Source organism: Pelophylax lessonae (genome assembly GCF_965119305.1).
Source record: "Pelophylax lessonae genome assembly, chromosome: 1".
In the NCBI taxonomy this organism is placed as follows: domain Eukaryota; kingdom Metazoa; phylum Chordata; class Amphibia; order Anura; family Ranidae; genus Pelophylax; species Pelophylax lessonae.
This window is the reverse complement of record NC_138768.1, coordinates 467,058,766-467,072,566: the sequence shown is the minus strand read 5'-3', so window position 1 is coordinate 467,072,566 and position 13,801 is coordinate 467,058,766. Positions and strand designations below refer to the sequence as shown.

General features: G+C 46.6%; 1 protein-coding gene across 1 annotated transcript in view; it reads right to left on the bottom strand.

Moving 5' to 3' along the window:
• Positions 1-12,026, bottom strand: part of CDC34 (cell division cycle 34, ubiquitin conjugating enzyme) — a 53,761-nt gene extending 41,735 nt beyond the window's left edge. Inside the window, exons 1-3 of the mRNA XM_082257295.1 lie at positions 11,796-12,026; positions 6,655-6,741; positions 4,782-4,879 (exon numbers count right to left, since the gene is read on the bottom strand). Coding sequence (XP_082113421.1) covers positions 4,782-4,879; positions 6,655-6,741; positions 11,796-11,978 — 368 coding nt within the window. The 5' untranslated portion in view covers positions 11,979-12,026. The remainder of the gene's footprint in view (positions 1-4,781; positions 4,880-6,654; positions 6,742-11,795) is intronic.
• Between the last annotated feature and the right edge of the window lie 1,775 nt (positions 12,027-13,801).

Genomic DNA, 13,801 nt, shown 5'->3' with positions numbered 1-13,801 from the left:
GCAGAGGAAAGGCATATATTCTGCGATACTGGCCCCAAGGCGCCATTAAAGTGTTTGTGGCATCTGCCAGAGGGTCTCTGGACCTTGCCACAAACCTCGGAACCTTCAGGTCGATGCACGAGGCTAACAGGCCCACATCAGGGGTCAACACAGTTGTTGAAACCCCTCCAGGTGAAGGGACCATTCGCCCGGAGTCAGGTAATCCGACTGAGGTAATCCTCCCGAGACCAGACTCCCTGGGCTGATTGCGTGCTCAGGACACCCCCCCATCCACACGACACCCCCCCCCCCCATCCAGACAGGCTGGCATTCTTGGAGACCACCATCCAGTACAGGGGAAGAAAGGACTTCCTCTCTCGAAGAGCCGGGGAGAAAAGCTACCAAATTAGGGATCCCCTCGTACCCCGGCTCAACAGGATTATTTTGTCCAGGGACCGTGGATTCTTGTCCCATTTGGCTAGAATCTTTTTGCAGAGGTCTAGTATGGAACCACCTTGAATGTGGAGACCATTAGGCCCAGCGCTTGCATGCAAGTCCTGAGAGAAGGCCAGCAGTTGGATAACAGGAGCCGAATCGCATGCTGCAACTTCAGCAATTTTGTTTCTGGAAAAGGCCATGGTTGATGCTGAATCCAGAGTCAGACCCAGGTAGTCCAGCTTGTTGGACAGAGTCAGATTGGATTTCTGAAAATTCAGAGTCCAGCCAAACTCTTGCAGAGTTCGCACCATGATGTCCAGATCATCCTTCAGGACAGACTGAGACTCTGCTCACAGAAGGAGATCCTCCAGGTAACCCAGTACCGCAATCCCCCTCTGCCTGAGTAAGGCCAACACTTTTGTGAACACTCGGGGAGCTGAGGCAAGACCAAAGGGTAATGCCAGGAATATGAAGGTAAGCGTCCTCGATATCGATAGAGGCAAGAAAATCCCCTTAATGAAGGGAAGCCAATGCCGTGCAAATGGACTCCATTCTGAATTTCTGAACCCGCATAAAGCGGTTCAGGGCTTGAGGTCCAAGATTGGATGGACCTTGGCCTCCTTCCTGGGAACTGTAAACCAGTTTGAATAAAACCCCTGAAAACATTCAGAATCTGGGACTGGTACAATGACTCCTTGTGAGTGCAGATCCTGTACCGCCCCGAGAAGGCCCTGAGGCTAATCCGGGGACAGGCACAGGTTGAAAGGAAAGAACCTTGCTGGGGGCAAGGACCGAAACTCGATCTTGTAACCAGACCAGATCAACTTGCAAACCCATCTGTCTTGAATGAAAGAGGTCCTCTGGTATGGGTGAGGGCGCCCCTTCAGGCAGAGGAGGATTTGTCTGCAGACCCAGCGGAGCCCGCTTTTGACTTACCAACCCAGGGTCTCTTGGAACCTCCCGAGAAGGCACAAGAGGATTTTGAACCCTTGTCCTGTGGGACGAAAGTGCCGCTTGTGGGCCGAAAAGACAGGACCATGTTTGCGGCGAGGCTCTCTGCTTTTCTGCAACCTGAAGCAGGGTGCTCTTGCCTCCTGTGAGACCTTTTATGACCTCTTCCATGGAAGCTCAGAACAAGCGTTCCCGCACGAAGGACAGGTCTGTCAGCACCTTTTTGGAGGCCTGGTCTGCAGACCAGCATTTCTAACAGTTCATGCGGTGCAGAGTCACTGATGTCACCGACACCCTGCAAGCTAAAGAGGTTGCGTCCAGGGAGGCATTACAGGTATACTGCAAACCCTGTATCAACTGGTCCGCCAGCTCAGGGGGATGCTGACCCCCTTCGAAATCCTGATGCAAAAGCTTCGCCCATTCCGTTAAGGTCAGAGGGACAAAAAATTATGGCAAACACCGGCCTCAAAATTGAACCTGCCACGGTGAAAAAGGTATCGGACCAGAGATTCATCCTTTCTGTCTACAGGGTCTTTAAAAAGACAAGGCATCCACCACTGGTAGCAACGTGACTTAATTCAACCTGGAAACCTGAGAATCCACCACCAGTGGAACGGTCAGTTTCTTTAGGAGGGGACTCCTCAAAAGGATACCTCCTAGCGAAACGCTTAGGTATCCCAACCATGCATTCCGGGAATCCCACTGACTAGCGACAATCTCATCGAAATAGGCTGAAAAGGGGGAACACCTTAGTCACCTTGGACGGTCTACGGGTGCCAAACTGCACTGGCGCGGCATTAGCTGTGTCCTCTATTTATTTTTAAAGTTTCCTGCATTGATACAATCAGTGCCTGCACAAGCGTCTTTTCTTGCGCAGATGTATTGGAAGAGGAATCATCCTCACTATCAGAGCACTCCAAGTGTGTGGATGCAGACCCCGTGGGATGACTCTGGTCCGAGGCGGCCAATTCAGCCTCAGAGTCTGAGGATGCAGAGTAAGCAGGTGAAGGCGGAGGGCCACATCCACTTTTGACACCAATGACTGCCATGATTGCCGACTGAGACCCAGAGGGTCCCGCAGCTTCTGAGAGTGGGTCAGGTGGTGACAAGGTGTGTCAGGGGCTCCATGGTACCCTGGGGACCGCCAGCAAAGTAATATAAAAACTGAAAAAAATAAAATAAATGCTACAGGACACTACAGGTCCCAGCACACCAAGCAGCACTGCTATAGCAGAAATAGGGGGTATATACCGTCTCAGGAACTCACCACCACCAACTTGGGAACAAAAAAGTGCCAGCTGCCTACTAAACGCCGTCAGAAAGGAAGAGGAAACAGCTGAGCTGCTACTAGAGGCCCCCCCGCCAAACACTGCTCCTTCGGCTTCAAGAAAATGGCCGCCGCATTAACCGTATGGGAAACCTACAGTAACATGGCCATCGATCTCCCATGCATGCAGCTACAGAAAAATGGTGAGCACGATTCCTGGGACCATACAGGGACTCCTGAGGTACTGTAAACCAGTAAGGGGGCCTGTACTGAGACCCCCCCAGGACAAATTGCAGACAGAGCCTGCGCCCTTCCCCCCTCCAGACACAGCAAGAACCCTTTCTCTCACCTCACAACCAGCTAGATGGGTAGGAAGGACAAACAGGGGACCTATCGATCCCGGGAGGGGCCCGCATCCACCCCAAATTTTCCCATGGGGGGGGGGGTGAACACTACTCACCACACCTTTGGAGTCGTGCGGGCAACATGGGCAGATCACCTCCCCATCTCGGGAATGAGAGGTGCTGCAGGCCAGAGGTATGCTGCGACTCAGGCAGTGACCAGGTCGTGTGTGTCCTCATGCAGTGTTTCACTCACAGGCCAGCTCCTGTCCTGTGGGGCTATGTCGCGGCCAACCTAGCACAGAGCTGGGTTCTGCACGCACTCACTGGCCAGACTGCATAAGGAAATAGAATACAGTGCGGCACCCAGTCCGGCAACTGATTGTAGTTCTCACTGGAATAGACTTGATTGTAGAAGAAAAAACAAAAAAGAAAAAAGTTAAGTTTAAAAAAAGGAAAAAATGCCAGGACCATAGATCCCAGCAAGGCGCTAGGTCCTTACACCTGACTAGGCAGAAAAAAAAAAAAAAAAAAACACTATGATCTTATAGCAAGAAGTGGGAATATACCCCCTTGGCCTGCCCTATAGGCGTAGTCAATTTCTTTCCACCTAGTATCCTACTCCTGTAGGGGGCAGCATAACCCATCAGTCAAAGAAGATATGACGCTGTGTCATCAATGAACAAAAGAGAACATTTTTTATTTTTTTTTTCTCCTTCAACCTTTACTACTGCTTTAATAAAGCTGCAAGGAATTCATAGAAAAAAATGGTCCTGAACTGAAAAGAGGACTACTGTGTCAAGCGGAACAAAGACAGGTAGTCGCTGATGACCGCAGGCCTGTCTTATGCCTCGTACACACGCAACGATTATTGGCCGACCGATCGGCCGACTTTTGTCCAGTGTTGTGTTGGTTGAAATGTGCTCTAGACTGCAGACGAATTTTCTCGGCCAACAAAAATCTACTTCAGAAGTGATGTCATGTGCTGGTTTACTTTCCGTGTGTTTTTTCTTCTCTGAGCATGCCCAGTCTTGCTCATCAGATTTTTGTCTGCCGAAACCTGTACTGACTGACGGAAAAATTGGCCGTTGTGGTGACGGCCAACAAAAATTTTATAGCCTGCACACCAGATTTTATTCGGCCAAAAAGTCGGAGTCGGTTGTCGAAAGCATCATACTAACAAGCCGAAAAATCGGCCGATCGGACGTTGGCCGAAAATTCACAGCCAACTATCGACGCGTGTGTACGGGGCTTTAGGGAGATACCTGCCATGCTGTCTGTGCGGAGAGCAGAGATGTAGGGGGGAACGCAGTAGGCCCAACAATTACAGGCTACCTGCAGAAAACTACTGGGAGAGGCAGATACAAGACCAATCACCCTGCATAGAAATTACTGCACGTATCTGGAAGAAATACCCAATGCACCAAGATTAATGTAAGAATACACAAGGCTCTTCTATTCAGCAAATATTGCCTATCCCAAAGTTCAGCTTTAAATTAGATAAGTTACTATAAGGGTACAGCAGACCTCTGATGGCAATTGCAAATGAATTCATAATTTGGTATAGGCCTTCTTTGAAGAGGTAAACTTATTGTTGACTTTGCTTTTGTGAGGGTTTAAAGTGGGAAGAAAAAAAAAAAAAAAAACACTCCAGCAAATTATTAAATCTGATGAATTCCAGACATTTCTGGGCAGATTTGTATTGCCCCATAGCTTCTAAAAAAACAGAGCAGTTAAATCCATTACTGCAATAAATAGGCCTATGGTCAGACAAATACAGAAGCTGATGGAAGGAAAAGGCTTACCGAACATTCTGAGTAGGGTTCCACCGTTCAGAAGCAAGTTCTCCACTCTGGAGGTCATCTACTGGAGGATGCAATATGGAAATACACACATCTCCATTCTGTTGGAAAAATTGCATATATTGAACAGAACTCTACAACCACTCAAAATAGTTGTTCTTCACTGCATTATTTGTAGATTCTTTCCCTAGATACCAAAATTTTTTTTTAATGAATTCAGTTAAGTTTCCCGACGCAAAGCTGGGATAAAAAAAAAAAAAAAATCAAAGCCTTTACATTTACACTAGTAACAAAAAAATGGCTCCTGCCCCATCCATAACTGGCCTTCACAGCAAGGAGCACATGGAAAGGCAAATGCATGAAAGACAAAACCAGAGAAAATTTCCAGCTCAACTCACCAACCGAATGAACCTGTCTAACAGTAAAGGCCCGTACACACGTACCGATCGTCGGCATACAAACGTCGGTGGACGAAGGATCTGCCGATTGTACGCGTGTTAGTATGGTGCCTCCGACAGATGTCTGCGCACAATCCGCGGACAAAAGTCTTTCGTGCAAACATGAAAATATTTGTATGCCGACACCAGAACGGACGATTGTTCGCCTGTCAGTACACAATTCGGCCGACAGACCGCAGATTTGCAAGACTGGGCATGCTCAGAAAATAGAAAACACAGGGAAAGTTAACCATTACATGACATCACTTCTGCAGTCGGCGGACAAAATTCTTGTGCTGTCCTTGTGCTGTCTTTGCACTTTTCAGCAGACACCGACATCCCGGGGAGAAAAGAGGAACATTTGTAAGCCGACCATCGGTACGTGTGTACGGGGCTTAAGCGTTACAAATGGGTTAGCACATGTTTACAACGCATGCGTAAGCTGCAAGGCCCCTTTACGGCACCCTGTATAACTTGCAGTTCTAACCCTTCTAAAAATTTATGAGGAGTCTCCACAATGGAAGCACATGAATTCTAATGGATAGACAAGGGGCAGGTGGGCCTGGAGGTAGCCCAACCCTCCTTAAAGGCGCAGAGGCACCCAGGACACCCAGCAAATGTGTGCTAACTAAACCCGTTTTTAACGCATACTGTTGGGACAGGTTAATTCGGTTAGTAAGCAGACTGGTTGGTGGGTTGAGCTGGGAATTTTCTCTGGTTTTACATTACTCTCTGCTCCACCTGCCAACAACTGTCCCAACTATCTGGATCCCCAAAGCAAAGCAACAGTGAACTGGTGATGAAATTTAATGCCCAACCCACACCATCTAGGGATCATTGAAGGTTGCTCTTGCCTCCAAAAAAAAAAAAAGGAGGGGACAGACAACTCCAACATGAGAAGGGTTGGAGAGGTTTTTTTTTTTTTTAAATCTTTGGGCATTCTGTCCCCTAAATACGAAGGAGGAGCAATCTCTCAGTCAGGGATGCTACTGTAGAGGAAGTTGAAATTAATTCTAAACCTCAAATGTGTGCTGATAGTTTATGTAGCGCAATATGATCTTGTGTATGTCTGGCTCCTAATTTTGCATTGACACGCAAATATGTACAATTTTTTCTCTTTTTTCCTATTATAGGTATCCAATTAGGGAAGGGAGGATGACCTTTCATTATTTTGCATAAACGAATGAAACTAAAAGTCGATTTTTCTAGCCATAAGCTTAGTTTGACTGCATACATAACCTGCCTTTTAAGAAGGGGTACAGCAAAGATGTATGCGTGCATTTATGTATTATGAGCAATCAAAGGGTTAAATAAAATAATTTTTTTTTGGCAACCATGGAGATTTACTTTCGTTGTTTAGGAGGAAAATATTGGTTTTCACGATACACTTTCTAAACCCCTGGGAAGAAAAAAAAAAAAAAAACACACACATTACTTACCTCGTAGATGTTTGGATGCCACATTTTTGTAAGGAATCGGAATGTTGGAGGAGAGTATGGATAATCTATTGGGAATTTCAGTTGAGCCTGTTAAAAACAAAAAAAACACCAGGTTAACGTATATGTAAACACCTAATGAAAACAAAATGAACACTGTTTAAATGGAAGGAAGGAGCCATCTAACAGTGGCCAGGGGTTACATAGTTACATAGTTACATAGTAGGTGAGGTTGAATAAAGACAATAGTCCATCCAGTTCAACCTGTGTAGGCATGTGTGGCTGTAATCATCTCCCATCTCCCTTGCTGTCAGCAAGAATCATTACAGTGCCTTGCAAAAGTATTTACCTCCCCTTTGCATTTTTCTTGTTTTGTTGCATCACAATCTGGAATTAACATGGATTGTTTGAGGATTTACATCAATTTACAGAACATGCCCACAACTTTGAAGGGTTTTTTTTTCTTTTTTTTTTTAAGTTGTGAAGCAAATGGGACAAAATAACAGAAAAAGTCAATGTGCATAACTATTCACCCCCCCTAAAGTCAATACTTTGTAGAGCCACCTTTTGTGGCAATTACAGCTCCAAGTCGCTTTGGCTAAGTCTCTATGAGCTTGCCACATCTTACCACTGGGTTTTTTTGCCCATTCCTCCTTGCAAAACTGCTCCAGCTCCTTCAAGTTGGATAGTTTGTGCTTGTGAACAGCAATCTAAAGCTGGATACACACTAGGGCTGAACGATAGTCGATATGATATCGACTATCGTTCTGCGGGCGTGGACGATATTCATCGCCGAAGACACGATATTTAGTATAGGCAGGGAGAAGTCGGGACTCGGCGGGGGGGGGGGGGGGGGAGGAGGAGGAGGACTCGCAGTGATTGCATATCCTGCATGAATGAAATTCCTTGGTACAGTACAGAACAGCACTGTAGGCAAAAGGATACCAAGCATTAGAGGTAACTTATTTACATTTTATTTTTGGATTGGTGGTCACTTGGACAAAAAGTGTGAGAAAATCTCCACAATTGGTACAAACCATTTCAAAGCCCAACAGAGGATTTCAATCTTTCCATATACTCTACCCAAATCCTACAAAATAAAAAAAGTTTGGCTGGGGTTGCAGGTTGCAGGATTACTATATAGTTTTAAATTACAGTGTTGGGAGTGGCTAGTGTAAGGAGTTCCACTTCCCTCAGCTACATCATACATCAAATACACAGCTGCTAAATTGCAACCCTGCCCACTGTTTATCCTCTGCTCCCCCCCAACACGTCTGGTCCTCCGTTCTAAGAACGGAGGTACCCGACACCAGGAAAGTCTATGGGGATGTCACATAGAGAGGAAGTAGGTGAGCAGATGATGATCCATGGCAGTGCAAAGATTTTGTGTCTGCAAATCTGGCAAAGGATGCCACAGAAGTTTACATTGCACATTACACCTGCCACCCACACTGACTGTCACTGGGAGAGTATCAGTTTACCATTCTTAACCCTGGCCTGCCCTGTATCTGCAATTACAATCAGAAGGCTGTGCTGCTGCCTGCATGCCCTGCTGCAATACTTCATGATTTCCATCCATTCTCAATATCGCAATATATATCGTTGAAAAAAAAAATATCGCAATATATTTTTTTTTCCAATATCGTGCAGGCCTAATACACACTATCCAACTTTTGTGATTAGATTGCCTTCAGATTTACCTTTTCTATGTAGTGCAAGGGCCTGCCTGATTGCATACAAACTGAATGTGTTTAGGTTTGACCTCAAATTATATGGTTTTGGTAAATCTAAAGGAAAAAGTCTTCAGAAAATTGTATAGTGTGTATGGTCCATTAGTCTGACCACAGATTTTCTATTGGATTGAGGTCTGGACTTTGACTAGGCCATTCCTACATGTTTACGTGTTTTCCCTTAAACCACTCAAGTGTTGCTTTAGCAGTGTGTTTGGGGTCATTGTCCTGCTAGAAGGTGAACCTCTGTCCTTGCCTCAAATCACGCACAGAATGGTACAGGTTTTGCTCAAGAATATCCCTGTATTTAGCACCATCCATCTTTTCCTCAACTCTGACCAGATTCCCAGTCCCTGCTGCTGAAAACATCCCCACAGCATGATACTGCCACCACCATGTTTCACTGTGGGGGATGGTGTTCTTTGGGTGATGTGATGGGTTGGGTTTGCGCCAGACAGAGCGTTTTCACTTGCCACTTCATTGCCCTGTCACAGTGTCACTATTATAGTGTACAGATCTTTTTTCTGATCACTGTATTAGTGTCACAGGTGACATCAGTTAGCGTCAATATAGGACATCGTCCGATTGCCCGCCGCATATTTAGTAATACATTTTAACCTTTTGATTGCCAGTGACACACACACACACGCCTCCATTACTAGTATAGTGTCTATACGGATCAATACCTTTGATCAGATCAGAACTGTACTAGCATCCAATAGTTTAGTATAGTGTTCCCCAAAACAGTGTTAACAGGATCAGCCGCGACACCCGACAGCCCTTGCGTTTAGCCCCTCTGCCCAGCCCCCCAAGAAGTACAGCATCAGCAGATTACTGTCACTTCCAATACACAGCACACTAAACCGCAGCATTAGAGTCAGGTCTGATCTCTGCTAGCACTAACCGTTAAACATTTTTTGGTAGCGGCGCAAACAGTCCTCGACAACCAGGTGCTTTTTTTTTTTAACCTGTGAGTCACACTAAGTACCTATAAATTTATTGGCCAAAATGCCCAAGACAGAGGTACACTAGTGAAGAGGCTTACATGATGCTGTACATGACCGATAAGAGCAATGGGGAAGCTTCACTGTCTGAATCAGGCTCAGTATTTGAACCTGTAGAGAGCAGCAGCACCCTGACAGATAGCTCTGACGGAGTAGTGGTCCCTGCTAAGGTCAGGCATACCCAACCCCAATCTTCTGTTGCTGAGGTACAACAGTCACTGGGTTCTTGTATGCAGCAGAGTGTCGGTACTAGTGCCACTCAACCTTCTGGTGAACTGGCAAGCACCAGCGGCCTAGTACATCCTGGGTCGTAGTCGAACCAGCACTGCAGTAACACTTGGTGGCAAGTCCCATAAGTACAGTTGCTGGCACAAGTAGTGTCCCGCAGCCACCAAGAAATCAAGACAGGCCTGTAGAGCCTATAATGTCCTCCCTGATGCGCTTGCAAACCCTGATTGGGAGCCTACCACTTCTGCAGCACCCGTACCGGAGGATCCAGAGACCTGGCCACAAACCTCTGGACTTTTTTGTTGAGGCGAGATGCAAACAGGTCTACTTCTGGAGTTCCCCACCGGACACATAGGTTATGAAACACCTCCGCATGAAGGGACCATTTCCCTTGATCAAGCACCTTGACGAGTCAGGTAATCCGCTTGCCAAATTCTCAACACCCGGAATGTGGACTGCGGAAAGAGCCGAACATTGTCGTCCACCCATACCAAAATCTCGGCCACCTCCATGGCCGCCAGGACACTCTTGGTGCTCCCTTGATTGATGTAAGCCACAGCCGTGGCATTGTCCGATTGGATCCGAACCGGAGAACCACATGGGTGTAAGAAGATGTCTGCTGCTACTTCATGTTCTGTCACATTAGTAAACCTATTGGAACGCATAGCGGCCATGCTTGGGGCGCATACGCAGTAAGTTTTTCTTTCCAAACGTCACTTGCCGTTGCAAAATCTGATAGGTAGCGATATTCTGATTGTTTGTCCCCGTGTTCTATCAGAATACCACTACCTATCAGATTTTGCAACGGCAAGTGACGTTTGGAAAGAAAAACTTACTGCGTATGCGCCCCAAGCATGGCCGCTATGCGTTCCAATAGGTTTACTAATGTGACAGATGCAAAGCAGAAGCGGACAACTTCTTACACCCACGCAAGTCTTCAATTTTACATTTTAGCAGTAAACTCACCTTTTATACTGAAATAAACTATTTCACTGCGACCGAGTGAAAGTCTATTTCACTATATATTCAGTTTGTCGCTGAGCAGTGCGGGGAGTACCAAGATGGCCGTCAACCACCTTCTACCCGCAGGTTACTTGCAATATTTACTATATTACAATAATAATAATAGAAATGTAATACTGTTATTTAGTCTATAAGGTTTACTGCCAAAATAAATGTAAAAATTCAAGACTTGCGTGGGTGCAAGAAGATGTCCACCACTGCTCCATGTTCTGTCACATTAGGAAACCTATTGGAACGCATAGCAGCCATGTTGGAGTGCATGCGCAGTAAGTTGTTCTCATCCGAACGTCACTGGTTGCAGAATCCGATAGGTAGCGGTATTCTGATAGAATACAGAACAAACAAGGTCCTTACAGGGATTGTCTCACACTTCCTGTTGTGGCTTAGTGGGATTTTCTCTCACTTCCTGTTGTGGCTTAGTGGGATTTTCTCTCACTACCTGTTGCGGCTTAGCGGGATTTTCTCACTTCCTGTTGCGGCTTTTCTCTCATTTCCTGTTGTGGTTTAGCGGGATTTTCTCTCACTTCCTGTTGCGGCTTAGCGGGATTTTCTCGCCCTTCCTGTTGCGGCTTAGCGGGATTTTCTCTCACTTCCTGTTGTGGCTTAGAGGGATTTTCTCTCACTTCCTGTTGTGGCTTAGAGGGATTTTCTCTCACTTCCTGTTGTGGCTTAGAGGGATTTTCTCTCACTTCCTGTTGCGGCTTAGAGGGATTTTCTCTCACTTCCTGTTGTGGCTTAGAGGGATTTTCTCGCCCTTCCTGTTGTGGCTTAGAGGGATTTTCTCTCACTACCTGTTGCGGCTTAGAGGGATTTTCTCTCACTACCTGTTGCGGCTTAGAGGGATTTTCTCTCACTACCTGTTGCGGCTTAGAGGGATTTTCTCTCACTACCTGTTGCGGCTTAGAGGGATTTTCTCTCACTTCCTGTTGCGGCTTAGAGGGATTTTCTCTCACTTCCTGTTGTGGCTCTGACAGGAAGTGAATTTGTAATCTCCTTAACAGGACACACAGTGCTTTAACCCTTCATAGCCCTATCTAAAACTAATAGAAAGAATAAAGTTTGGCCTCACACATCCTAGTCTTCCCCAGACCCAGAGCCCTTTATACAGAAGGCCATAGCTTAGCTAGAAAAACAAGGTGCACCCTGCTCCCCTCCTCACCTTGAAGTACCCTCCTTCGTAGAAGGTGCTGGGGGGCCCAAAGATCGCCACCTCCCAGTTGTACATATCCCCCTCATCCACCAGGGTGACCCGGAACCCCTCCACTGGCTCCTCCTGCAGCCCCTTCAGCTCTAAGAGGAGCGCCTTCTGCGAGCTGGGCACAGGCCTCAATTGCCGGGCCATGGCGGCTCTACTCCGGAGTCTCTGCACAGTCCCTGTCCGGATTACAACGGACACATAACACCGACAACAGCTCGCCGTTTAACTACCACAGAAAGGGGGAGGCACGAACTACAACTCCCAGCAGCAAGGAGGGCGGGGCCGTGACGCCTCTCAGCGGCGCTGCTGTTGTGTCATGCACGAGGGGGTGCTGGGAAAGCTCTGCTGTGGGGGAGGGGAGAGAGTGTCCCCTTACTGGGGCAGTGCTGAATGTGCAGACAAAGCTCCCAAACCTTAACAGTTCCTGCATGAAAGAACACAAGAAGGGATGCTTGTGTGTCCCTGGTTTTAGTCTCATAGCAAAAGTATTAGGCCTCATTCACACAACCATTAAAAAATAAATAGCATATACAATTACAAATCAGAGCGCAGCTGCATTGTTTTCAATGGAGACATTCACAAAGGTGTGTAAATATGAGCTAATAAACAGAAGTGAGCCTTTACCCACTGGCCTACTGGGCGCTTATACCCCCTTCCTGCCCAGGCCAATTCTCAGCTTTCAGCGCTGTCGCACTTTGAATGACAATTGCTCAGTCATGCAATGCTGTACCCAAATTACACACAACTAGAGCCTTATTTTGGTGGTATTTACCCACTTAAGCCCCGGAAGATTTTACCCCCTTCCTGACCAGGGCCTATTTTGCGATTCGGCACTCTGTGACTTTAACAGACAATTGCGCGGTCGTGCGACGCCCTACCCAAATTAAATTAATGTCCTTTTTTACCCACAAACAGAGCTTTCTTTTGGTGGTATTTGATCACCTGTGCGATTTTTACTTTTTGCGCTATAAACAAAAAAAAAGTGACAATTTTGAAAAAATAATATTTTTCACATTTTTTTGTATGAAATTCCCCCCAAAAAAATGTAAAAATGAAAATTTTTAACATTTTAGGCCAATTTGTTTTCTGCTACATATTTTTGGTAAACTAAATCGCAATAAACGTATTTTGATTGGTTTGCGCAAAAAATTAACGCATTTACTAAGGGAAAGATTTTTGTCATTTTTATTGTTTTTTTTTTAACGAGTAATAGCGGTGATCTGCGATTTTTTTTGCAGGACTGCAACATTGCAGCGGACAGATCGGACCCTTGACTGCCATTTTTGACACTTTTGGGGGTACCAGTGACATTACTACAGTAATCAGTGCTATACATATGCACTGTTAGGGCTCTTTCACACGGGCGATCCAATCAGATCTGCCTGTCAGTTTTTTAGGCGGATCTGATCGGATCCTCCATGCAGCTCTATGGGGCAGCGGATGTCAGCGGAGACACCTCTGCTGACACCCGCTGCCATCCGTATCTGATCCTGCCCGTGAAATCTGGACGGATGGAAACCCTATTTTTCCATCTGTTCAGGGATCGGATCGGATGAGAGCGGACAGACGGTCCACTCTCATCCGATCCCCCATAGAGAGCAGCGGGAGCTGTGACACCTCCCTCTCCGCACTGCAAGCGGAGACGGAGCTGTCATCTGTCGGCTCAGCGGGGATCGGCCCCCGCTGAGCAGCACGGATCCGCCTACAGAGGTGGACCGTGTGAAAGAGCCCTTACTGTAAAAATGACACTGGCAGGGAATGGGTTAACTTTATTGGTGATGCAGGGGTTAAGTGTGTCCCTAGGGGCGTGCTTCTAACTGTAAAGGGGTGTGGCTAGTGATGTAACCACAGAGACATACGATCTTACATAGGAGGATCGTATGATCTCTGCAGTTAGATCAGGGAAAATGACAGGCGGCTTTGTTTACATTAGCCACCTGCCTTTCTCCCTCTGCACCGGGAGATCG